Genomic DNA, 27,640 nt, shown 5'->3' with positions numbered 1-27,640 from the left:
TAAAAGAAATGATAATGGCAATAGGAAAATGGGTTTGATTACTGATTATTATGATACCAGCTTAGATGCTGCATAGCTGCATTCTTTGATACCACACTTCTGCTTGTGTGAAGGCAAATTTCATTGTATTTTGTTTAAAAACACAAGAATAGATTATGGGAGGGAAAAAAAAGAGAAAACAGCTGGAAAGTGAATTTGTATGTCACAATAAATGATAAATTTGGTAATGAATAACTAACAGATTTTTTATGAAACCCTTTATTATACAAATCCATTTCTCTACTAACTCAAACAGGAATAAAAAAGTGGGCAATGATACCTTTCAATTTAGAAGAAACAGAATGTCTAAAGAAAGATTTAACCTCTTTACAATGCCAAAATTGAAGGTGTTATATTTTGCTGGATAATAAACCGAGAAAAAAAGACATAAAATGATTACAAAAATGTATAATGTACATAGAGCTTATATAAAAGCCATAGAGCTTTTTATGACAAATTATGCCTTTTTAATTGCAGTGCTTTTTGTCTGGACTTAATTTTCATTTAATCATATTAATCAATATGATTAAATCAATTTAATAATATTAATTAAATATTATTTTTATTTAACAAACATTTGAGGGACTCCACTCTAAATTTAGTGCAAATAATCTTGATTTTCCAGGGCATTCACTGAGGCCTTCCTTGCACTTTGAGTATTTTTTGGGCTTCAAGCATTTTCTCTTCATTATGGTATAAGTTTTCTCCACAGCAAACTTTTGATGTTCAAAGTATAAAGGATGGAATGTAATGAATTACATTCAGCACTGGTTCCCATCCCAATTATGTTAAATTTCTTTTAAAATTTAGCATATGTTTTGGCATTGTATTTCATTCTCTCTTTTCAAACTGCCTAAGTACAGTTCTTCAATCTGTAACTAATGACCATCAAAAAGTTTATTTAATAAGAAAGTAATTCTCTGAGATCAAAGGGCGGACATCATTTGGCAATAGGTATTTCTTTTCCATCAAAGAGAAGTACAAAATGCAAACTCAAGACATTTATTCAGCTAAACATTCATGTAGATCTGCAATCACTCACAAAGTTTAAATAGACAGCAGTGCTGCTGCCTGGTCTAACCTTTGGTGGACCGTGGATGACACATTTAGGAGGCCTTTGGTGTGTTTTTCTTTCAATGCCAGTTCATTCTCTTTATTCTTCAGTCTGATCCTTTCATTTCCTTCTGCTGAAATAATGTTTTTGAAAAATTTTCTGCTCAAAATTAAAAACTCTGAGTTGTGACAACCTTCATCACAAATTAATCCTGATTCTAGGTAGTCTTTCCAAACTTACTGCTCCTTAGGGATATCAAGTACCTCTTACACACTCTGCCACTGTGATCTGCTACAAAGAGAATACTTTGTGCATCATTTAGCTGAGATAGGAATGTCATTGAATTCCTGTTTACCTACTTCTCCCACTAGGCTAACTGACTAACATGGAATTCGAAGCAGAAATTTTCTAAAAAGACCTTGATGCCTTAAGCAAGAACTGCATTACCTAAACAAAAAATGCATTATAAAGAAAACCCTCCACTCAGATGTGCCTTTTTCCTGGGTGCCCAGCTTCACAAGATGTCCCTCAAGTGACAGCAAACTATTCTGGTTACTTTTGCATATGCTCACACTCTGTAACTGAGTGTTTACTTGCTGACCAGGCTCTTGACTCTGCCCCTGAACTCCTGCCTGGCAGCAAGGCTTGGGCACATCTGACAGACAAGACCTTGCACCACTCTACTTAAATTAAACAGGAGGGAGATGGATGGGTTTGTAACAGATCAGGGTACATAACCTTCATCTGAACCTTCTCTGAACACTCAGAGAGGCTGACAGGCACCTTTCCTTCTACCTGCACCATCAGGGAACAGTTACTGAATGTACTCTGGGCTGGGCTGGGCTGGGCTGGGCTGGGCTGGGCTGGGCTGGGCTGGGCTGGCTGTGAGAGGGGAGGTACCCCCCACCTTTCCTCCTGTGACTGCACCTGGCAGACTAAATTCAGATTTCCTAGGTCAAGCAAGGGATGCCAGAAGGAGCAAAATCCTCTAACCTTACACTAAGCACAGTTACTGGGAAACAAAATTGTCTTGTAGTTGTCAGTCCCATACGAACCTTGTAAGGATTTCAGATGTTGAAGCTTTTTTCCTTCATACTCTTCTGTGATTTTTCCTAATTGCTGGTAGTAGTTTTGCACCAGTCTATTGATATTATTGCTGGTCCCATATACACTTTCAACAGCAGATTCCACCAGTCTCTCCTGTATCACACAGCACAAGTCACAATTCATTTTCTAAGCCCAAAAGTGTTTTGATCTGTTTAAAAAAAACCCATACCTAATTTGGTATGTGCAGACAAAACTGTGAATTTAAAATGTGGGTTTAAAAATGGGACAGACTGAGATACTGAAAACCATGCAACATTTCAACATGAAAAATTGCAGCAAAACCTTTCTAAGTTGCCTCATCTCCATCTGGGAAGAGGTCACTCCCCTATCCATTCAATCTCTACAGCCCATTTTAACAGTCAAGCCAACTGGCAGCAAAGCAAGCTAATCTATGTGTAGATCTGCTGTGACTTTCCATTACAAAGAAAATCCAAATATTTACTTGGGAAAAAAATTATTGATTTATGATGTAAGTTTTAATTTTAATTTTAATTATTTATCTTTGAATTAATATTAAGCTGATAGAATGCAAACTATTAATTAATCACAAGCCCTTTATCAACAGATAATCTCAATTTTTTTCTTCTTTTTGTTATTCTCTGCCATCAAGAGTTGTGACAATTTTTTTCCTGCTCCAGTGTTTGACTTAAAACCTGTTTTGGCTGCTGTAGCAAATACTGTACTGCTACATAAGTGCTAGATTGCAAATACTTTGCAAAAAATTATGCTCAGTTTAAACACAGGTCCTAAAGGTTTTCTGCTGATACTTCCAGACACAGGTTAATGCATACATTAAATTGCTTTCCATCTGTGCAAGGTAGCCCTTGTTTTGTTTGAAAAACAGCTATTGACCATTTCCATACCTTGAACTCCTGTTCATGATCTGAACTCTTTTTTTCAGCTTCCCCTCGGGCATACTGCAGGAGTGTCTGCCCAATCACCTGCTCCATGTGCTGCTGAAGAAACTGAAGAGCTTCTTGGATTTCTGTGACTAGCAGCTGGTGAAATTCTAAATTGGTTTCTTGTGTTTCTTCCTCAAGCTTCTCCTCCTCTTCACGAATGTGGGACTCCTGGCAATCAGACAATAAGACAGCACTGCCATTTAAATATGTTAACAACTGTAGTCAGCTTCACTTTGAAATAAAGTCCTGCACCCATTCAGAATGTTACAGTTTTAGTAATTATAATAATATAAATTACAGAGGAAATTTGTACAGCAATTTAACACATTTGTCTTTACAACAGAACTATAGCCTCTGTCATGATATGTACAGTAAAGCTGCTTCCTGTCCTATTAGTCACTCTAAGTGATGTATTCCCATGTATGTGAAATATCCTGAGTCCAGCAAGGGACAGTTGTGGATGCCTTGATAAACTGCACAGGGGCAAGGCAAGTACAGTTATGCACCAGGAATGCTTGCACAGTCTGTGTGGTCTACCTGAGAAAAACTTGGTTTGCTGGTACTTGGGAGTACCAATACCCTTGGGAGTACCAATGGCCCTTGGGACAGGTAGCAAAAATGTGTAATAACACTTGAAAACCACTAGCACAACATCCTCTGCTGGTGAGTTCTAAAGCTTTTCCACGTATTTCTTAATTTTGAACCTGCCATCTGGTAACATTGCTAGGTGATCTCTTCTTTCATTAGAAATGTGAAAAATGGTTCTCTATTCACATATTTCATGCCAGTTTTAAAACCTATGATATTCCAGATGGCACCTATTTTTTAGGCTGAAGAGTTCAAGTCCTTTGAGGTCTTTGGACCATCTTGCCTCCATTTTTCTGCAAGAAAATTGAAGAGTTTTCATCTAAGCTCTCTTTAGTGAACAGTAGTATCTGCTTACCAGCATGGTCTGTTCTGTCATCCTTAAGAGTAGTAGTCTGCCATAGATGGCCTTCTATTCTGTTGCTGATGTTTTTCTTATATTTATACAGTCACTAAAGGCTAAATAACATTGAAATACTCTAGAAGATGTGATAGTACCTATTTGATGCCTTCTTGGAAATAAGAAATGCAAGTAGAAAAGGAACATTAATCTGTAGAAATATTCTTATTAATGCTGGGTTGTTCTGAAATGTTATATTTATAGCTAAGACTAATGTTCTTGAGGTTTTTGAGAAAGTTGGAATGTCATTCAACTGTTCCTCATTTTTTTTAGAGACCCAATGTCATGTGATTATGTCCAAGCTAGGCTTCATTAGTCATTTACATTCTATATGCAATCAATAGATAGACACGACATTGTCCACAAGTATAAAATTGGCCCAAGTGAAAATTAGTTCAGGTAAAACAACACAATATATCTAAAAATCTGGTTGAATGTCTGTAAATGAACCACTTCCTGAATTCCTTATAGATTGGCTTTAGTTTTGGGGGCTGTGTGTAACATGTTTTTTCTCTCTTGACTTTTCCCAATTCCACACCTATGTTCTACTTTTTCAGCAGCACGAATCCAGCAAGTGCATTTTTAGGCACTTCCTTGTGAGATGGGGTTTAGCTGGAACATGAAAGAGGCTGTAATGGAGATATGCCACAGGAACACTAATACCTGAGGACATTTCATTTTCATTAGGGAAAGCAGTGATTGTATCAATTAACATCTCCATGTGAGCTAAGTGAGAGGGAGTAAAGAAAAGCAAGAGGAATGCAGTGATATGCACTCGTATTTTATTATTTTGTATTTTATTTCTTCTGAAGGTTAATGAGTTTTTCAAACTTAAAAGAAACTGTTTCAATTAATATTTTTCAAATATGAAAAGAGCAGGACACAGATTTTCCTTATTCCTCTTCCATGTGGAGACTGAGGGTTTGTATGATAAAAATCAAAATTAGAGGGGTATAGAATTTTACCTCTCAGCTAATTACACAGCAGCAGCATGGAGCACAGAGCTGCAAAGTGTTGGATGGGTTCAAGCCATATGTGCAGCAGCAGTGGGTTGGGCAGAGATATCACTGACACCTGCTGGGAGGGTTGTCTGAGGTTGAAATTTGAAATGTGGTGTTGCTCTACATAAATATCCAATGCAGGTAATTAAATAATCAACAACACTTAATAGATCAACACTAAAAAACAGTCATGAACAGATGTGAAAGTGATCTATGGGAACATCATGTCTAAAAATCTCTTAAACTTTCTTTTGTCTTCATGACCTACAGTAGCCAGATAATTTGGGAGGATTGGGAATGGATGCTGATCTTCTTATGGACAGCGAGAGAGAGAACAAAAATGAAAAATTATGACAGTAGAGAAGAACTTGGTTTGTGTGGTAGGAGTAACAATTTATCCTAAGCTCCAGTAAGAACTTCTCAAGTACATATTATGATCCCCAGCAGAATTAGTAGGAGCTTCTCTTACCCTGAAGCAGGAGCTTTGCAGAAGTCCTTTATACATGCTAGCATCCTTGCCTTCATGCATTAGCATTTTCATATAAATAAATTGCTAAATAAGCTTGCTAGGACACTCAATACAGTATAAGGGATTTTAAAATGTCTGCCCAAACTACAACAGGCATACTCAAGGACCTCCTATGCCAGAAATGTGCACATTTTTGACAGAGAATATTTTTCTTTCTCGTTGGAGCTTGAACTGTTTTTGTTGTTGGGTTGTTTTTGGTTTTTTTGTAGTTTAGGTCTGCAACGGCCACTTCTAATGCCAAATATCACAGCATAGGAGACCTCTGGAGATAACCCACCTGGACACCATACCTACCACTGCCTTCTGTAACTGCCACTGGTCCTCATCTTGGCACAGGGAGGATCCCTTCTGCAGGGTGTGCTGCTCTCTCAGCTCCTGAAGCGAGCTCTTCTTTCTGGCCAGCCGCATGCATGCCAGGGCTGCCATTCCAGCTCTTCGCAAGGTGAACCTTCTGAGCACTGAGCACAGCAGAAGTTGGTGCTTTTGCAAGATATAGCTAACAGACCTGTAAAAAGGACCATTAAAAATCCATTGGTGAAGCTGCTTGCACACCTGTGTTCAGCAAAGTCATTCCTTAAAGGTGAGAAGAGTTATTCTTCACTCTGTGAAACGCCTTTTTGTACAAAGCATGCCTTGGAAAGCTGCTCAGGTGTAAAGAATGGGTACTGCTGTGTTACACTTCTAATTCTGTCACACTGAAGTTAAATTAAAATGAAAACAGAAATAAAATAGCCAGATAACCATCTACATGTTGCTGGAATGAGCACTTTATCTTGCAGAAAATGCAACGCCACTGTGACACAGGGAGTGCAGAGAGAGGCTGGTTCAAGACTAGAAACCACTCACAAACACAGCAGATGCTCATAAAGCACCAGTGACAAATCACATAAGACTATTTTTTCTAATTTCCTGGAGTCATGATATGTCTATTTCTTAAAATTTGCTTTTGGTACCCTTTTTGATACAAAAAACTAGACCAACTGCCTCTGTCTGAAGGTACTCAACACTGCTTTTCACAATGCAATGTACAGAAGTTTTTATCTGGGCATGCAACAGTGAAGTTTTACCCCACTGCTCATGGATGAAACTGTGCTTACTCATCACTGAGGCATCCTAGTCTGCTCACGACACCTTGAATTATCTTCTCTTGTTTCTCAGACAGGTGCTTTTGCATCACAGCAGACAGAGCATATTCTGTTATCCAGAGCTAAAAGCAGGGAAAAGAATTACAAATATAAGATACTCTGATTTCAGCCAGTCACTGCATAAAGAAAAAACAGTTTATTTTGCTAGAAAAATCATCCCTTGCTTTCAAAAACAGACTCATGCTGAATTAAAATTATTCTACTATTTTTTTCAATTATCAAAATCTTAAACAAAACTCACTGAAAAGAAAAGCTTTGCACTGGTTTGGATCAGCCCTGAACTGTGTTTCCTACAGATTTTTTGGTTTCAGCAACAGAGGAACAAGAAAAAAATAACAATACAGCACAAAATACTGCATTGACTCTTAGCAGTAGGCTTTTTATTTGTTTTTTTCTTTTAACTAGTAGAGAATATAGTTTTTATTTTCACTGAGCAAAATACAGGTATCATCTTCCATCTGTCATAATAAACAGTGCTAATAATTGGAAATGGAGATTAAGTGATTAGGTAAGTATATGGACTGCAAGTTTACAGCTCCTTCATATTTAGATTGATATTTAGATTGAAGAATTGATAGAAATTTAGACTGAAGAATTTAATCTTTAAAGGAATTTTGATGGATTTGCCATTAGGCTGTAAACTTTTGGAGATATGGAGTTAAGATTTTGTTTAGTATGTTGCCAGTATTTAGGGAATAATAAGTCATAAGCTGAAATATTTGCAAGGTTCCAACTCTTACTGTAAGATGAAGAGCATAATTTAGGCTACAGACAGATGAATAAAAGTAGGTTACCTGCTGATGTATTCAGAGACCTAAATTAAACATAATACCCAGGATGTCTGACAATTTCACTTTGTGTTCCACCATCATTCAGAACACAAGGGACTAAATTTTCAGTTACAGCAGACAGGTAGGTTTCACTAGATCAGTATGTCCAGCAAAGGACTCCTGGTTGCAGGAGGGGATGAAGCTTAGGGCAGTGTGAGCACATCCATATCCCACATCACACCCACATCATACACGTGGGAGTGGTTTTGGGGTGAAAATGAGCACACCCATCAGAAGTGGGCACCACTTTGCCTCTCTCTCCAGAAGGGTGTCAGCATCAGCCCCTGCAGATCCAGCCCCCACCGCACCCCTGCTCCCGCTCCCGTGCAGCTCCAGGACTTGGTGCTTAAAGGACAGTGGCAACAGCACTCATAACACCAGTGCTGAACCCACAGAGCCCGGGCAGGGACTGCCTCGGGGCAAGGACTGGTGGGATTGAACCCCAGAACACTTGAGAGGAGCCCCACTGAGCCTGGGCCAGCTGAGCTGAGCTGAGCTGAGCGGAGGTGGCAGAGTGGTTGGAAAAGTGGCAGCGACCTGCAGGACCAGCACAGTGGGGCGGGACAAACAGCGGCACAGACACCTGTGCAGAAGTGTCTGTGCCCCGCAGAGAGCAGAGCAGCAGCACAGCCGGACTCAGGGGTTTTATTTGTCACTGGCTTCCATTGTTTCAGGCTGGGGGGTGTGGGAAATGTTAGCCATGGGAGTTCCCCTGCCATCCTGCCTTTGTTCCTGATGGCCACATAGGTAGTGAGTGGGAATGGTCGCCATATCACCTTTGTCTGGGGAACCAAGTGGACACAACCTACAGGGAGCATCTGCCATCTGTTTTTTCCCAGTGGTGAACTCCGTTTTGCTGGGTAAAACACCTTTTCTTTTTGTACACCTTTGCTATTAATATTGCTGTTGTTATTGTGAATTTCTTACTCCATGGCTTTGTGCTCTCAGTTAAGTGTTATCTCAACCCATAGACTCTGCTTTTGCCACTCCCTTACTGGAACAGGCAGGGGAAGGGGAGTGGTTCATTTGTAGTTTAGTTTCCATCTGGTGCTAAAGCTTGCACAAATGTATAATTGCAAAATTGTTAGTGTTAGAATTTAGGAGTGGTACTGGGCCTCTCTGCTGGATATCAGTTTTTTCATTGGGAAGCAGTGATCTGTGCAGGAGAGAGGCTTTCTCAGTGAGCACAGAATGAACTCCCCCGGGAAGTGCAGAGAACATCAGAAACATTGTTTTAGCTTCAAAATAAAAATGTATTTCTTTCATGCTAGGGCCTTCTCTGTGGAATACACAGTGACACATCTAACTGACCTCTCTCCATGTAGAAAACCTTACCAAAACACATGTTCCTGAGCAGGATGCCTGACAAGGATGGGAGGGTAGGCAGTCAACAACAAGTGACAGATGGGAAGAGTGCAGCTGAGCATGAGAAGCACAGACCAAAAGACTACATGGCACTGGAGACCCACCAGGCTGCTCTTGGCAAGAGCCTCAGACATACCTGTGTAGCCAGATCTCAACTGAACTGAAGCTAGGTGAGTCTGATAATCACAGCTGAGCACACTGTCTTCTCTGACTGCATGCTGCAAGCATCAAATTAAGGTCTATCAGGTCTTCAGGTATTATCATGACAGATGGCAAAGATGTGCTTGAAGTAATAATTGTTATCAGCATTTCCCTTTAGCAGCTCTGTGGATTTAGCTCCTAGAGTTTCACACCTCTCTGCACATGCCTTGTAGATCCATCACATTGTGTACTTTAATGTCTCTTTCAGCAGTTCAAAGAAAGTCTGAAAACGACCTTTTACTTTCCAGAAGTCATTTTATTTCCAATGAGAAACGAGCTGTGGTTCCAATGAGCTGTGGTTCAGCTGTGGGTTTCCATCATTTTTGAAGACCTGATTATTTACTGAGAAGTTGCTCTTGAAGGGCAAGTCAAGGAGCATGAGGGTATATATCACCAAGAGACAGAACACCTTCAGCAGATAATACCTGAATTGCAGTCAGAATTGGTAAATGATATAATATTGCAGCCAAGAACCCAAAATATAGCACCTCGTTTGCTATCAGTATATCCTAGCCAAAAGTATATCCTGTAACTGTCTGTGATAACAATGACAGTGCTTCTTGTAGTTGCTCTTTACTTCTGTTTACAAAGAAACAGCCTAGTTCTGTAGTAGGAAGGAGTTCCTTATAAAGAATGAGTCACCTTTTCCATTTAGAGTGCATTTGAGGTAGTCTGTATGCAGAATTTATAAAATGACTCTGCACCTCCCTGAGACCAATGGGAAACTGAGAATACAGCAGATATTCCTCCAGCACACAGTTATTAAACTGAACACTATAAGTACCTCAGTCGTGTAAGTAGTAAGAGAACAAGAGGAAAGGAGGGGGAATCATTACACATTTGTGATGAGAAGATAAATAAGGAAGATTGAGAATTAGACCAAATACTAAACCAGTGTTCCATCTCAAAAAGGCCATTAGGAAGATGATTAAGATAGAAAGGATCAGCTGGAATAAACAGGACACTGTATGTTTCATTGGAAACAACACCTAGGCAGCTCACCGGGATGGGCTAGCAGAGCTGGGTATTTTCCACATGCAAAATACTTGAAGACCTCACACAGAGAGGCAGAAATGTGACAGCAAGGATTCTCTGGGAATGTTGAGGCTGCGGGCATGTGGTTGAAAACCAGCAAAACAGAAACTTTTTCAAAACTTCTTCAGGCCAGGTGTCAAGGTCAGGCTTTGTGCTTGCACGGATACTCCACTGTTGTGTCAAGTCAGCAGGCATGTCTCCAAGCTTTCCTGCTCTTGGGAACAGCCTCACTTTGCTCAAAGATAGGTTGTATGGAGGGGACAAACTCATGCTGCTGCACAAACTTAGGGGCTGGAACGGAGTTCAGGCTCTCTGATCCCTGCATTCAACCAGGAAAACCAGTGACAAAAGTATGGTAAATGAGGGAGTAAAGCTCTAAGGAATGTCTGGCTTCTTGAAGTGTTATTCCAGTCGCCATGAAAAAATTAACCAGAGAAAGTGATAAAATGCCCATCCTGTCAAAACTGGTAAGCAGGGGCCAGTTCAGCTTTCTGGGTAACAAGCAAGGATGTGGGAATGGATGGAAACCTCATCCCATTTTTATTCTATAGGCTTCCAAATATTTTGCTTCTTGGTCACAGGTCCATTACAAGATATTCTGAAGCACTGCTGAAATTTAAGTATTACTCTCTGGCAATAAAGGTGAGGAATATGCCTCTCCTTTCTGTTTTGACACCTTTAGCACAGATTATTCAGGGAATGAAAGGAAAGTGATTTCTCTGTCTCGGCCTGTAGATGGGGTGTGATGCACACTGACTGCCAAGTGAGTGTCAGCCTGGTGCAGGAGGCTGCTCCCTGAAACTGCTCTCTACAGAAATCATGAATTAGGGACTATGTGGGAAAATGCTCAAAATTTATTTTCATTAGTCATTTATTCCCATTTGCCTCACTCATATCCTCAAGCCTACAAGGCAAAGTTATATATGAAACTGATTTTTTTCTTTTCAGTTGTAAAAGTGCTTCTTTTCACCCAAAGGACATCATACTCCAGACATGTATAAATGCTAGGAAAGATCATCTAAAAAAAGGTGGTTCAAGTAAAAGGGAAAAATGTCTTTTAGAGCCACTTTTGAAAAGCACACATAAATTCCCTGGTGAAAAGTCTTCTGGCGTTAAGACTTCCCAAGCCTGTCAAGCAGGTGACTGTAACTCCCAGCATAGCACATTTATCAAGAGGCAAATGAAAGACATATCTCCTGCTGCAAAATGCCTGACAACTTAAAAGGCCTGACAATATGACTGTTGATTTATGGATCTTTTGTCAAAACTAGAACTCTAACATCTATGGGCTCTCCCAAATGACATAATCATCTGGCACAAGTGTCCAATACCCCTTCTTCTTAAGGTGGAAACCAAATGTTCCGTTCTGTAGGAAGCTAGTGTAAGCTTATTGCTAAAATGTTCATGCTGCTTTTTTGTAGTAGGAAAGGGACAAGAAATGCACATTGCATTTGAACACAATATAATGCATTGTTATGTTTTTCAGACTCATGAAAATTTACCAGCCTAGCTTTGGTGGAATAGCTATCTCCCTGCATGCTCTCTTTGGAGATAAAGCAGTTAAAATCCTTTCCAAAAAGCCACAAGCATTAAGTTAAGTTAAGGTACTTAGGCTCCTGCACAGAATACTGTCTTGAGGAATCATAAGATGAATTTCTCACTAAGAGAAACTCTTATCTCTTCTTGGAATTATCCTGCAGAATCACTTGTCCTTAGGACGGCTCTGTCTGCCACTCAGGAAATTTTTGTATTGAATAAAGCCCAGCTGCAGTGCCGATGACTCAGAGACCAATGGGAGAGCTCTGTCACTGCTAATTCCTCTATAGCTCTATATCTCAGTAATTACTGTTAATGATGTCAGCAAACCCTTTATTATTTTATTTAATTTTTTTTTTCCAACTAGGAAGTCATCTGCTTCACATTATGCATGCTAGGGTACAAAAAGTGAGGGAAAGTCAATTTTCTAATTTAAATAAGCTATGCTTGTACATGACCGGAACACCTGAATTCACATACAATGAATCTATCACACAGTGCTGCCCAAAGACCTAGCAGAGGTGCTCTAATGTGCTCTCTGACATGACATTATTCTCAACTTGCACACCAGAACCTCCTGCTTCTCCTGGTTCTTTATGACAGTGAATCCACCACATTGCTGAGGGCTCTGTGTGCTACAAGATGTGCTCGTAGTTCACCTACCAGACCAGGCTGCTCAGGCCATGTACATACACGGACAGGCAATTTGTGCACCCTTGATGAATGTGAAAATCAACAGCAAGGCTTAAACTTGACAAGTCAGGTATTCTAATCTAATCCTTGATAAAAAGGGGCAAAATAATTTTAAAAAAAATTGAGGTCAGACATTGTTTCATTAATCATCGAAGGTACAGGTATGCCAAAATCAAACACTAAATGCCAGCCAACAGCCCTGGAAAATACAAATGTAACTGAGCATGCAAACACACCCACTGGCATCAGTGGTTGGTCCCAAGCACAGTTTAGTTTAGTTTGCAAAATAGCCCTGTGACACCAAACCAGAAAAACAGAATTGTTTTTCAAAACAGGTCAGTTACAATAATGGAAATATAAAAAGATCAGCAAGGTGCATGTTGCATAACTCCAGATTAAGGAAAATATACAAGAAAAAAAGGAAATGTCTCAATGTTTTCAATGAAAAATTTTACTTTTGTATTGCCAAGGATGTTCTAAACTCACTGGTTTGCAAACAACCCTACCAGATTAGTAGGGAACCCACAGTTTTCTGAATCACAGTGTTTTACAGCAGAATCCTAAATGTGAGTGGGTGAAAAAGTTGAACACCTTAATGCAGTTGTCAATAACTAGGGACTTGCTCAGTACCTCATTAACAATGTGCTGGACTGTCTAGGCACTTTGGAGAATGAGGGCAAGGCAAAGTATGATTCTGCCAGTGTTAAAGAAATCTGCCAACCTTTTATTTAAGAAGCTCCAATTACTCTATACATTGCAGCACACAGCATTCAGGAAAGGACACACTTTTGAATAGAGAAGGTCTTTCTTTGACTAAGCTATGTTAGAAGCAGTGTTAACAGAGACACAGCACTGCATGAATAATCTGAAGGCATATTTGAGCTCCAGTCTGATGCTAAAGACACCTCTCTCAGCATTTACTCTTGTTTTCTCCTCTGGTGTCAATGCCCCCTATGGTGGGCACACACACAGAGCAAGAAAGCTGGATGTGTGTTTTTCCACCTTTGCAGAGTAGAGTAAGTTTATAAAAGTATGTATCATATGCTTCCAGTTATTACAGTATTAATACATAAAAATTAGTAAGAAATATTTATCATTGCAAGGCTTCCTTGCCTGTAAACTGTATTTATACATACCCTCTCCAAACAGACCCGGTGAAGGTTTTTTTGAAGTGTTTTTGTAGACGCCAAGAGCTGAGGATGTCAGAGAGCAGCCTTGCCAGAAAGTGTTTATGTGCTGACAAAGCTGTCAAACACTGTGGACAGATGTTCAGTAATTACTCTCTGACTCCTCTATGCAAGCCTACATGCACAGCATACATATTCACTCCATGCTGCACATAAAACTGCTTCTCCTCAGCCTAGAGTTGTGTCTGGACCAGGCTATATAATTATACACTAAGCACTCCCACAGATAAGTATCTTGATTATTTTTTTTCTGTATCCCATTTTTAAGACATTGAGATCTCAAAGTGTAACATGGATCTTACTTCTTTTTCTTGCAGTAGCTGTTCCTGGAAAAGCTTCCAGCGTCTCTGGCGGTGGTTCTCCCATTTCTCCAGCTGAGGGATCAAATTCTCCTGCCATTCCTCTTTCAGAAGCTCACATTCTCTTACAGAGAGACTGGTCACCACAGGCAGGGTCTGAAGAAACAGCTCCGTCACCAACTCTGCTAAAGCATGGGAAGCCTTAGAGTACAGCTCCTAACAGAGGCACAGAGAGGGACAGAGAAACAGGTGACAAAGTGAATCCCCAGCCCTTTGGAGCTGTTCCTCTGCATGTTCCATGATTGATGCCAGTGAGGGAACCATGTGAATACATTGGGCTGGTGTCCAAATCCTAGAGCTAAAATCCAATGCCACTAAGGCTTGAGTTAAAAAGACCAGGTTTTGTAGATGCAACAACAAAATGTTTTGGTTCGGGCTACACAAGGTATTTAAAATGCAACAGTGGCAAGAGCACATGAGACCCTGTGCCCTGTTGCTCAAATGTGACTGCAGTAGAAAAGAGTATCTTGTTTCACTGGCTATGGTGATGTGTTACAAAAACACCTATTTTGAAAGCAGCTGTGGAAACAATCTGGTGTAGCACAACACTTTGTATACACATTTTCTCAGGTGCTGATATGAAATGAATGAAGACAGAGGGAAGAGTTAAAAAGGATGGTATGGCTTTTAGCTAGACAAAAGTGACATTAGTCATGTCAGTTGTTGGTACTTCAAAATATGACACTCCAATGCCTGAAGAACAGAATTAGTCAAATTCATCCTGATGCAGAACAGTTTCAAGCCTAGGAAAACAAACATCTTCTGGTGGTTTTAATGAAAACTAGTCCCATATGAACACTTTTAAATTGCTAAGGCTGTTTCACTCACAAGAAGCATTGGGGTGATTTAGTCAGATGGCATCCAAGCTAAAATCTCAGCTCTAGTTTCACTGTCAAATAGTGGTGATAGGAACTGTGCTGGCAAACTGGGTGCCATTTGAGATCATTTCTGGGCAGGAGTGGGGACAGGTAGCTTTCCCTGCTGAAAAGGGAACAAAACCACACTGGAAAGACACATGGACACTGCTGTATTCCTGCAGGATGATGAGCTATTTCTGTGTGAGCTCTGCATGATCCTACCAGTCCAAGAAGCTTTACTGCCTAGCTGGGCTTGCTTTCATTGCAAACCAGTGTTAACCCTCTTGAAAACACATTTCTTTCTTTCTTTTCTTTAAAACACTGATAATATTTTTAAAACTCTCTTAAGGCTTCCTGCTAAAAGAATAAGTCAGGTCTTCTAGATGCTGCCTTCTTTCAAATACAGGTTGAATTACAACTTATTAGATGATCAAAAAATAGAACCTCTCAACAAAAACAAAGGGATATTTACCTAGATGTCAAATATGCTTCTCTGCAGCTCACAGACAACTGAAGTACCAGTGGAATTTATTTGGGGGGGGGGGGGGGGGGGGGGCCATACACTGCTATAATGCACTATTGTGTAAGAGCCCATTCCAACTGCTAGATATTGAATTATAAAACACAAAATACTAAAAATTAATAATAAAAAAGTGCAAGGACAAGAACTCAAGAAATAAAGACCAGAACTTAGGTTGAAAATGAAATATAGTTCTGTGCCCCTATAATGATACATTCAGGGTTCATGTAGTGTTTTCACAGCACCTTTATCTGTTCCATGTTTAGCTTTATAAATATGCTTTGAACTGACTGATTTCTGAAAAATATTTTAATATTTCTCATTTATTGTGAAATATACAGGCTGTGCACTGAGTACTAAATTATTATTTTCCTCCTATGATCCCTCTAGGATGCTAATCACCATATTAATTAGCTGTTTCACAAACAATAAATAGCTTAACAGCTCCCTGCAGTAACCTCTCCTTATGGATAAAACTGAGGCACAACACTAAAAAACATGTCCACTACACCTTTGAAATGAGCTGTCTCAGCTCTTTCCACTCTCTTACCTGTTTAAAGAAGGCAGGATTTTCAGAATCCAGCTCCCACTGGCTTTCCTTAATCTCAAAGTAGTCTAAATTCTTGCAAATTGGACTTCAGCTTTTTGAAAAAGATTACTGGATGTAATTGTGAGAATTAATAGTTAAAGACCCAACATAATATGTAACTTCTGATAATACTTTTCCCATTTCTAGTGATTGCTCACAATCTAGACATGACAGTACCATTAGGGGAACACTTCCTACACAGGTGTGTCCTGTGCTGAAGGATTGTTGCCCCTACTCCTTAATTATTATAGTTACAAGTTCCTGTTACAACAAGAAGCATGATTTATACCATCCTAATAATCTGTAATTGTGGGCATGGCTTAGCTTGGAAAAAGCAATGCCAAATGATTTGCTTGAATTCTCTCTTCTGCTGTTATTTTAAAATCCAAGACTCCAAGTTCTCAGGTTTAACATGAACTCAAAGATACTGCACTCCTAATCTAAATATCCCATACAACATTTAAAGAATAATGGCTCTATCTTTGTAATCTCTCCTCTGAGCTTTAGCAGCCTTTCAGGACGTATTAATTCTCCTGCCTTTACTGGGTGTTCAGTGATATAAGAATTTCTATTTGGTCTGAAATAGTTCAGAAGGAGTCTAGAGGAGTCCATGGCATTTCTACTGCAGTAGATCAAAAGATCTCAGGCAAGGTGTTAAGGAATTCTATTCTTTAACAATGGCAGCTAAATCTCTTTTAAACACATTTTGCTGTGGAACTGATAGCATTTTCCTGGCACACTCACAGCTCTGTGTTATTACTTGCTATGAAATATTTTGCACAGAACAAAAATATGGTATTTTGTTCCTTGTTGTCAATGACATTTTGTTCTGCCTGTACCCCCTGCACCTTCAAATTATACTGTATGCTTACCTTTGGCACTATCACAGTGGGGACAGTTACTGAAGAAAAACGTGGTAAGGTCTTGTTCCCACAGAATTACTTATGAACATCACCTCATTAATGTGACAATCACATGGACATCAGAGCCCAGGCAGCCCTTGCATGCCAGACCTACAAGGACATCATGCTGTACCCAGAGGCCACACCACAGGGACAACAGAGTGGCCATGCTGTTTAATGCAGCACTTAAAAAATGTGGCAAAATGGCCTTTAAAACTGTGGGAGGGGAAATACTAAGTCTACACTTAGGAAAGATGCAGATGTGGTTGAATTTTACCCAGCAACTCAAGCTAACAAAATAGTTCAAAACTGTTTGTACTCTAAGGAATGTGCTTGAATTCAAACTGCAATAAAGTCTGCCTGTGAGTAGGGATGGCACATTATGTATTATAAAAGTTATTTTCCACAGGAATAAAAGGAAAATCAGTACTGCTTCCAGGATCTTATTTTTGGACTAGAACCTCTACAAATATTTTTTATAAGCTTCCTGATTTACCATTTTTTGTTTTTAGAGTTTTGACTTGATGAAATTTATTCAAATTGATTCTATTAATAGAATAGCTGATTGCAGTATTGAATGAACCTGTTTGTAGTACCTGGCAGTCAATCTCAAAGCTTTTCAAAAAATCCCCAGAGAAATACACCAAGCATAAAGAAATACCATGGGGTATACATGGAAATAAAATGGGCTTAGATTAAAATTCTGAGTGCATCTGAATTTGAAACATGGCAGTAAATACATAATTTTGTCAAAAACCAGGGGAAATACATAGCTTATCAGATTTCGCTCAAAGAACAACATTAATTCTCCCCCTTAAACCTAAAAGATTAAAAGGTTCCTACATATAGATGAGTGAATAGTGAAATTGTGAGGCAGGAAAATGTATTTAGAAAGACTGGTTGTAGTTTATTTAACATGCTAGCCACTGAAAAGTATATTTTGTCTCAAAAAGGCAACTGCACAACTACTCCTTAACTTGTGATAGAACATTTTACTGAAGGAATTAAGTATCTGACCAAAGCTGTGGAACACTGTTGCATGTGCCCCCAGAAGCTCAGTGGCTAGGACATTTGGTTAGGAGGTAAAAAATTCATCTCCCACACCATATTGTAGTGTGGCTGAAAAGTCCTACACTATCCTCCAAATATAACTCATTCATTCACTCAGGCATCAACAGCTTCCATTGACCTTGGTTAAATCATTTTAATTGATTTATTCATGTGTACACAAAACAAACCTACTCAATTATTCTATGCAAACACACTCAGCTTCCAGATCATTGAATTTTTACATATTTATTCACCAATTTGGATAATTCTTCCATGTACTGTAGCAGTACAGACTCCCCTAGTGCTAGAGGGTTATATAAATCTATCTTGATCTGTTTAAAGGGCAAAATATGAAAAAATGGAAAAGGCATAGAAATTTCATAAGGGCTCAGAAGAGCACTGTGAGAACAAGCTAAGGATCTTCCACAAGGGAGTGGCACTTACAGATCAGTAACACCTTTTTTTCTGTCCTGAGAATACTCACTGGTTCCCCAGCCACATGGTGAACTATTCCTTATATTTTAACAACACCTTTTTCATTGAGATCATGTTTCAGCTTCTCCATTTGCAAGGCAAATGACTGTCAGTTAAGCCTCAGGGAGTGCAGGTCCACTGCAAAGGCAACATCAGACTTTGCAGTGTTTACACAAGTGCCCAAACTAGCTGGTTCTATGGTCCAAACCCAGTGGGAACACTGCACTGGGGAGGATCCCAAATCTCTGTCATCTTCCCACTGCTACCTTGCCTTAGCAGCAAAGCCTACCTACCTTCCCAATAGCAGCAAGGCTTCTTCCTATAACAAAATTGGAGCAAGTGAAGAGGCAAACTCCTGCTGCCCAGGGAAAGACTTGTGCTTGCACAGGCTGCACTCCTGCTCTGGATGTATGGGGGAGCAGAGAGAGAAGCAAAGGCATTGTGTTTGTGAGATGCACCTCCTTCCTTTAACAGCAAGTCTACTTTTGCTTTTATGCCTCTGGTTATGGAAAACATAACCACTGCACTGTCCTCAGCTGTAGAAGTCAGCACAGCCATTTTACCTTCAGTGGGGCTATGCTCATTTGTATTATCTCTTCTTTCTAGCTTATAAGGTATATTCAAACAATTCATAGGATCTGTATTTGGGGTTAAGGGGAGCAAGTGTAGTTGCTCATTATATATATTAAATATCACAGGAAAAATGCTTTATTACAGAAAAAAAAGAAAGTGGAAATAAAGATTTGTTGACCCTCATTTAACAGATGCCAGTTGGATCACAGTACATGGAGTTTTTCATGTCTGGCAGTGTTTGGGTCTAGGCATAGGAGAGCAGCTGTAATATGGAATATAATGGCCTTAGAGCTGGGTGAACTGGCAGAGTTCAAGTTTGTGCAGTTCTCCTGGCAACCTGGCAGTTCTAGAAAAACTTAATTCACCCAAGCCCATTTTAATTTAGTGGGAAAGAAAACTTAGCTTAGTACTGAAAGAGATAGGATTTTCAGTCCTGCCTTAGTGTTACTAAAATAGAGTACACAACAAAGGAAAGCAATATAATTTCACAAATGAGGAGGAACTGTGTAAGGGAAAACAAACAAAAAAATTGTTTCGTCTCTAGACTTCATATGAATTGAGGAAGGGGATGGAGAAGTTAGAAACTATGAATGATGAACTGAGCACAGTAATATCAGCAAACATGTTGATTTTTCTTATATTACACAGCTTGGTACATTTAATCTACTCTGATTCACTGGCTTTGTTTTTTTATCAAATGAATTTGAAAAAGTGCATGTGGACTACTGCTAATTAAGATTGTATGGGTGTATTAGCTGTATGTGATAGGGACAACAAGCTTCCACAATATCCAGGTCTGGTCATAATTAATCATGACAAGGATCCTGTTGAGCTGAAAGTGATTAGTTCCAGCTTAATTAAAGGTCACTACTGACTATGGTTTTGGGCTTCACCAGACAGATCATGTTATCATATTTTTTCTGCATAGACAGAAAATAATTTAAGATGATGCAAAAGCATGAAGCACCGAGAATTTTCAAATCAGTAACAAAAAGAAGTATAAAAATATTACTTACACCAAAGAGCTGAACCTATTTCAGGGAACTAACTAGAATAAAAAAAAAAATCTCTGAGAAATGAATGAAAAGATTGTCTTTGGAGAAGAAGTGAAGTTCACTTAGGATAGTATCATCCAGTGACAGTGCAGAAGAGATAATTATGCCACATAAATGAAATCTCCCTCCTGTAGTAATGACATTGTATGCTCTCAACGTTACTGCAACTTTGTCAACCACCTGGGCAGCATGTTTTGCCAGGCCATGCAGGCATTTTCTGACTAATATGAGGCTAGGAAACATAGTGTTTTGGGAAGATAATGGAAAAGGCAAGCTAATATGGAAGACTGTCCTGCCTCCATCTTCTGCTTTGTCAGCCTAGCTTTCTGGAGCTGTAATTCCTGGAAGTGATCCTTCCTGCAATTCCCCAATCCTCCCCAAGGCCAGACACCATAGGGGGTTAGGCAAACTTCAAAATTAATTTAGCAAATGACATTTATCACTAGAAGTGGCACCTTGTAGAGATCAGCGACAGCCTCTGTGCTCTCACAGTCATCCTCCTCCTCCAGATTCCACTGTGCTTGCCAGTGTTTCTCCAACAGCCCATGGTAAGCCTAAAAAGAAACACAGTAGGTATATTTAAATAGCTGGAAGGATTTTAATAGTTTCTTGTGATCCTTCTCTTTTCTTCCTTGATGCTCTTCCCATGTATCACTACAACAGTAATTGTTTATCTAGACCCATGACTCAGAGGGAAATGGAATTTGCCTTACCACCTTAATTTGAGCTTATCCAGTCTTGAGTATAAAATTTCTTAGCCTCAGCAATATGGGCTTAAATAATATGTAAATACTACTACAAAACATGTGAAATTATGTGACTTGAAACCTGCTTTCCAGTGTATGAATATCACTACATCATGGCCACTACTACGAGATGCAGAACAGCCATCTGACATCATCATGAGACACCTGAGTTGCAGCTGTATCACACTGTACAGGGCTTTTGCACTAGGGTTGGTCACCATGTCCCATGGTGGCTCCTAAAAGGCTGATCTGTGATGTGGTCCTGACTTGGTCTTGGTCACAGTTTTAAAAGGGATGAAATTTTTATTTGAAGTAAGGACTGTGACTGTGGATGTGATGGCAGGCTCATGGAAAATTATATTTCACAGACAAAGACTACCTCAATCTATAGACTAATGAGTAGCATTATACATAAACATTCCATATTTTGATTTAATCTGCCAAGTGCTCCCTATCACTCCCACTGCAAATATGGCTTTCTTCATTAGGTATGTCAATAGAGCTCTTCTAAAGAGGACCAAAGTGCCCATAAACGCTTCAGCATTCTTGTAGAGGTAGACTAGAAAGTTCACACATTTCATGGAGTCATACTTTATGACAGAGTTTGACAAATTAGCTGCTAAACTTGTATTTCCACTGTGGGTAGGCAGAGCCAGACTGGATTACTGTAACTAACACTTTATGGTTTGTGTTCTTCATTGATCGTTCCTATATTCTCTGCAGTAAAAGACAAAATTAAAATCCTCCTTTTCCAACAGAAACATAGATGAAGGAGAAAGAACAATACAGGAACTCTAACCTTTACTACATATCTCATTCTGTTTTTTAAAAAAAATCAGATCTGCAGCAACTCAATTGTTACCACCCTACTTGTGTTCAGAGCAATCTGATATGAATGAAGTTTATTGCAAGATCCACCATCATAATTGGCAACCACTTAAAATTCAGCAGAGGTCAGTTACTGGCCAAGCTGCTACTATGGTGGTGTGAGCCCTTAATGAGGTGAAGGGGGAAAGGCAGAGAAAAGAAGTGGTTTTGACAGGTACAGCTCTGGGCTCATGGTGAGGCTTTGCAATCAATTCCTTTACTGTTGGGCTGGCTGTGAAATTATGAAACAAACTTGTAATAGCTCCTCAGAGCCAAGTGATTTGTTCTCACAAAATAATTACTGGACTATTTAAGTTATTTTTAACTATTTAAGTCAAACCATAGGAGCTGCAGGTACAAATCTTTTTTATTCTTTGAAGAGTTTCTTCATTTAAGACCCCATCTGTTCTGGGACAAAAGACTCTCCCACTGTGCAGCAGAAAGGCTTACATTTCTGACTTTCATAATTTGTACACAGGCATTTCATAATCCTAAGACTCAGCTGTGTTCTGTCCTGCAGCATGAAGTGAAAATTGCCCCTCCCTGCTCAGCCTGTCAGAAAGCTGTTGAGGAGGCTTAGTTAAGCTCTAGACTAATGATCTGCTGCTCAGGTGTACAGAACAGAACACCTCTTGCACAAAGTGGTGTGGCTCTACCTTTGTAGGGAAGGGGTCTTACAGCAAAATTTTTAAGCTGTGTTCAATGAAGCTGGGATGTGTCCAAGAGTGTCCAATGATGTCTAAAAGGAAAATACATTCACAAGTGCACACTGGCGATAAAAATGTGTGACAGAATTATTTGTCTCAAGTTTGGCTTTATGAAAAGCCACAGGTGTAAAAAGTGCTCTACTTGTTTTGGAGTGAGGTGCTGCCAGGCAGGTGTGCATACAGAAATAGTAACTGCTTTATCCAATTCATACAATATAATTAAAGAATATGGCCCCACGGTGCAAAATTGCAGTGTTAAGACCAATAAATTCTGATAGATTGCTGCAATTGGAATCTGGGTCTTCTCATACAATAATTTTATCCAAGTTATTAGATTTCATAAAAAATTTAATGCTGCTGGATGTAACCACTTTCACCTTAAATTATTTATTTTCATGAAAATTGAGTATTGATTTTTTTTTTTAATTCTTAATAACTTGAGTTTGCAGTTCTCAGCAGTTACCCAAATTTTGCAGCTCTCAGCATTTACAGCTAAGAACTCTGATTTTGTATATTCATTTGGAACAATAATAACAAGTCTCTATAGAAAATATGAACATGAAAACATTACACTGGCCATTGTATACCATATTAAATTATCAATTGCAAACCTTCTCTAAGGCATCCTGCCAGAGATCATAATTAGTTTTTCCTCTACTTCTCTGAAATTTGGTAAATCTTTTGAGCCTCAGTAACCCCACTCATAGAAAAGCAATTAGATCAGTGCAGACTGTTTTCTTCTGTAATGCAGGCTGGGTACTTTCCTCCAGGTATTTCCTGTCTTAAAGCAAACACACAGTACCTAAGTAAAAGATGTTTTCTACCAAACATGCCATTTTGCATTAACCCCATTGGCATTCTCTTCCAATGCACCAACACCAACACTGCAGAAAAAGCCATGGCAACAGGGGCTCTGACCATGTCCCCCTGTGCTACCACACATCATTCTCACAAGGACCCAAAATTCCCAATTTTACGGAACTGGGAGAAATCTGCAATACATTTGGCTTTAAAAACTAATAGACCAGAGAAAATAAGCTTTTACTTGTTCACCTTGAGAAAATTATGAACATCTTCAATAAGAAAAGTTTTGCTTAGGAGACTCTCTTGTTCAGCTTCCTGTCTGCGTTTGAACTCTTCCTTCTTCTTTGCACGGCACTCCAGCCGTTTCCAGATCAGGTCTTTACTTTGCTGCAAGCACTCTGGAACATAAACCACAAACAATTAGGCACCACAACTCCACAGGGAGAAAGCAGCATCTGCTGCTGTCACACAACATAAGCTCACGGAGATCTGTTAGTGAGTGAAATAGGCAAGTAATCACCATGCAGGATTTGAAATTTGCTTCTTACACTGATGGCCTTTTTAGATGTGAACTTCTAAATTGTTACATGGCACTTAAATCTATCAGGTTTTTGGACTGCTACCATCCTGCACCCTCCCTCTCACGGGTGCTGCTATTTATGCAAAGGCAGCGTGTTAGTCCAAGAAACAGATTGCCTCTTGCAGCACCCCAAACCTCCCCCTCCTGCTTCAGGAAGGTCAGTAAGTGTCTCATTACCTGATTGAAGATATGCAAATGCTGCTGCAAGGACAGGGGCACTAACATATGGTGGGGAGAAAAGGTCTAAAGCAGTGCTAGTTCAGATTAGTTTGAACTGGCATGCAGCCCATATATACCAGACTTCTAAAGTGACTCATCCAAGAAGCTGCACTAAAAGTTGTCAAGGTCCCTCCAATTTCCCACTACTAATGTAGCTATGTAACTGTTTGGGACTAAATTCCTCCCCACTTCATTCCCCCTGCAGCTCCAAGTGATATCTAAATTAACAAGTCTATTTGCATCCTGGGCTGCTTAGTGCAATCACTGCTTTAAATGTTCTGCCACTTCATGTCTCCTTGCCCATCCACCTAAGAAAAATTTTACTAATTTCCCCCAGTTACCCTGCCCTAGAGCAGTACTTCACTCCTGACACAAGCAGCTAAAGGGAGATGCAAAAGAACAGTTACCTATGGCTGCTGTTCTGCCACTAGACCAAGCTGCTTTAACTACAAGAAATTATTTTGTAGAGAAACAAAAGGAGTACAGTACTGCAGCACCAAGAATGTTATTTATTCTCCATGCTAATTTATTGTGTTTATCCACAGGCTGATGATGCACTGACAGAACACTTGAAGGTGCACCAAAAGTACAGGAAAGCCTGTAATGAAAATATCACTTAAATAAATGTAGCAGTATTTTACTTTTAAACACTATTGATTCTTAAATACTTCCTTATTTTGTACCCTAGGAGCACAGTCTTGCTGGCTTTGTGCTCTGTTTGTGAATTATAGGTACAGCTTAACTTTTGTATTCAGAAGCTCCTAAGAAAGGTCAACGTAAGGCTCTATTGGAATAAATGCTGCACTCCAGATAATTTTTTTTAAAACACATTTCATTTCTATCTAAAACCAGGAGGTTGATAATGTTCTGCACAGGAGGTACCAACTGTAATATATAGCTATATATAATTATAAAAGCCTGCTTTGCATAAAATAAAGGCCTTGACAGAGGTATTTTTTGCTTAGGAACAAGTGAAAATTGACAAAAAGAAGGAAAAACCACCCAGAGACAACCATTTATGCTAAAGAATGTTAGTGGCTGAACCTATGTGAAAACTGTGAACATAGGCATAGACAGTTTTAGAAACAAACATCCATGAAAGAAAATATATCACAATATACATGCATTTGTGAATATCAGCAAACTGTTCACACTGTTAGATGTTCTGAAAGAGAATCAAGTCTGCAGCACTTTCTGTGACGAAATAATTGGCTCAGTAGATGACAGGAGAGTGGTGGATACTGGCTACCCTGACTTCAGGCAGGTTTTCAATGCAGTCTCCTGACAGATCCTCACAGAGAAGAGGATGGATGAGCAGTGAGATGAATTGAAAACCTGCTCAAAGTCCACCTGCAAGCCAGCACCTACTGGTGTACCCCAGCACTCAATACTGAGTGCAATTCTACTCAGTAGCTTCATTAATAACCTGGATGAGGGAGCAGAGTGCAAATTCAGCAAGTCTGCAGAGGTCACAAAAAATGGAAGGAGTGGCTGATAAACCACATATGCTTTTACTTCCATCCATAGGGCACTTGACAAGCTGGAGAAATGGGCTGATGCAAATCTCCTGAAGTTTAACAATGGGAAGTGCAAGGTGCTACACCTGGGGAGGAACAACCCCAGGCACAAGCATGCACCTGGGGACTGCCCAGCTGGAAAGCAGCTTGGCAGGAAAGGACCTGGGGGTTCTGGTGGACACCAGGTTGAACATAAGCCAGCAGATAAAGGGAAGGGATCCTTTCTCTCCATTCAGCTCTGGTTAGGCCACACCTGGAGTGCTGTGTCCAGTTCTGTGCTCCACAGCCAAGTACATGAGAGACATGGAGATACTGAGGAGAATTCAGGAAAGGGCCACAAAGATGAGTGGACTGGAGCATGCCTCCTATGAGACAAAGCTGAGAGAGCTGGGGCTGTTCAGCCTGGAGAAGAGAAGGCTCAGGGGGGATATAAGCATAAGTATATAAACACCTGAGTGTTTCTATATGGAGAGTGGGTACAAAGAAGACAGAGCCATACTCTTCTGTTGTGCCCAACAAAAGGACCAGAGGCAGCTGCCAGCAACTGAAACCCAGGAGATTCCTTTCACCATGAGAATGACTGAGCAGTAGGACAGGTGGCCCAGGTGGAGTCTTCATTCTTGGAGAGAGAAGCTGTCTGAATATGATCCTGGGCAACCAGCAGTAGCTCAACCTGCTTAAGCAGACAGGGTGGACCACACAACCTCCAGAAGTTCTTTCAACCTTAAACCATTTTGTAATTCTGTGAATTTATGACTGTGAGATAAGGCACAAATTATCACGACTGGGCCCGAAGTGAGTGAGCAGCACTGCAGCAAGAACATACTGCAACAAGACTGTATTCATTCTGACAATTCAGTTCACTGAACTCTAAACCTAATGCCATTTTGCTGCAACAATTTTCTTTAAATATGTCCAAAAATAGCAGAAATGGTTCTGGAAATTGTGTTGAAGTGGTTTACATTATTTCCCTTCTGGCTAAATGTTTACCATCATTTGCTGTGAGCACTGATGGGAGGCACTGAGCCCTGAAACAGCACCTAACAGAGAAGATGGGGCTGTATTTCTCAACACTGGGCATTAGGTAACATACAAAATGGCACAGGAAGAACCTTAAATCAGTGGGTCAGTCAGCTTAGACTTTATTATGACTGTGTACTTTTCAGATAGGCAATATGAAGAGGTGTAAAAGGAAGAGGAAATACTTCATTTTGGAAGTATTTTAGTCTGACATAAGAAAAGAGAGATTTATAGGAAGATCTTAAGCTTTAACATTATCTTTTCAGAAGAGTGATAGCACAATTGTTTTGTATATAGCACAACTGCTTCTGGCCTTATATGCTACCAAGAAGTCCTAAGACAGTGTCTTATGTCAGCCAGTATGACCAGTGATGCCAAGTATGTGAACAGTAAATGGAGAAATATCACAAATACTTGTAGCAAGTACAATTCAAATTAATGGAATTAGATTATGTGAATTACAGAATAAGTACCTAATAATACCTGGAAAAAGACATAAAAGGCCTAAAGTCAAAGTTCCCATTCCAAACATACACCCTCCAGAATAAAACTGATCCTGGTCAATTCATTAGTATCTTTTTAAAACAGAGAGGTATATAGAGCTGAAGCTGTAATTTTTTTTACCCTTTAAAACAATGAGAATTCGTGTAAGTCACGAGCTCCAGTCAAAGTACTCACCATTACTGTAATGTGCCAGCTGTTCCCAGAAGGCCTTGTGCAGGTCTGTTAGAAGCTCTTCCTTTTGTCGGACTGAAAGATCATTCTTTACAGTTAAGTGGTCCAGAATATTTGACACACTATTTAATCTGCCCTTACACTCTTCTGGAATAGAGGACTTCAGTGAATCGATCATTTTCACCATAAGCTCCCAGTTGAATAATCTTTCCTGAATGTTCTAAACCAAACATAAAGTCCTGTTTAGAAACTAAGCATGTATCTTTGGTTGTGCTTTCCTTTCACTGAACTATTGATTCCCAAACCATGAAGAAAACCACTGAGGCTTCTCAAAACTATGTGAATGACCATCTTCATGTACTTAAATACTTCTGAAAGTCTTGATCAGTGCAGGCTAGCAGTAGGTTTATTGAATGTGCAGTTGCAAGAGCTAATCTAAAATTATTGGTGTTTTTCATTATTTGTAACTGTCAAGAAGACATTAAGTCTGGAAAATACTACAAAAGCCTTGCAGAAA

At 39.6% G+C, this 27,640-nt stretch overlaps 1 protein-coding gene across 2 annotated transcripts in view; it reads right to left on the bottom strand.

Moving 5' to 3' along the window:
- Positions 1-27,640, bottom strand: part of EVC (EvC ciliary complex subunit 1) — a 46,908-nt gene that overhangs the window by 4,536 nt on the left and 14,732 nt on the right. The window contains exons 9-17 of one of the 2 annotated variants that reach the window (XM_059845197.1): positions 27,127-27,343; positions 23,362-23,510; positions 20,444-20,542; positions 13,912-14,124; positions 6,715-6,824; positions 5,912-6,122; positions 3,064-3,270; positions 2,149-2,293; positions 1,121-1,226 (exon numbers count right to left, since the gene is read on the bottom strand). In XM_059845197.1, the coding sequence (XP_059701180.1) occupies positions 1,121-1,226; positions 2,149-2,293; positions 3,064-3,270; positions 5,912-6,122; positions 6,715-6,824; positions 13,912-14,124; positions 20,444-20,542; positions 23,362-23,510; positions 27,127-27,343 (1,457 nt within the window). The remainder of the gene's footprint in view (positions 1-1,120; positions 1,227-2,148; positions 2,294-3,063; positions 3,271-5,911; positions 6,123-6,714; positions 6,825-13,911; positions 14,125-20,443; positions 20,543-23,361; positions 23,511-27,126; positions 27,344-27,640) is intronic. The other variant, XM_059845198.1, reaches the window with a different exon arrangement.

The sequence above is a fragment of the Haemorhous mexicanus genome, chromosome 4 (genome assembly GCF_027477595.1).
Source record: "Haemorhous mexicanus isolate bHaeMex1 chromosome 4, bHaeMex1.pri, whole genome shotgun sequence".
Classification (NCBI taxonomy): Eukaryota; Metazoa; Chordata; class Aves; order Passeriformes; family Fringillidae; genus Haemorhous; species Haemorhous mexicanus.
The sequence above is the reverse complement of the archived record's forward strand: the minus strand, read 5'-3'. Positions and strand labels throughout refer to the sequence as shown.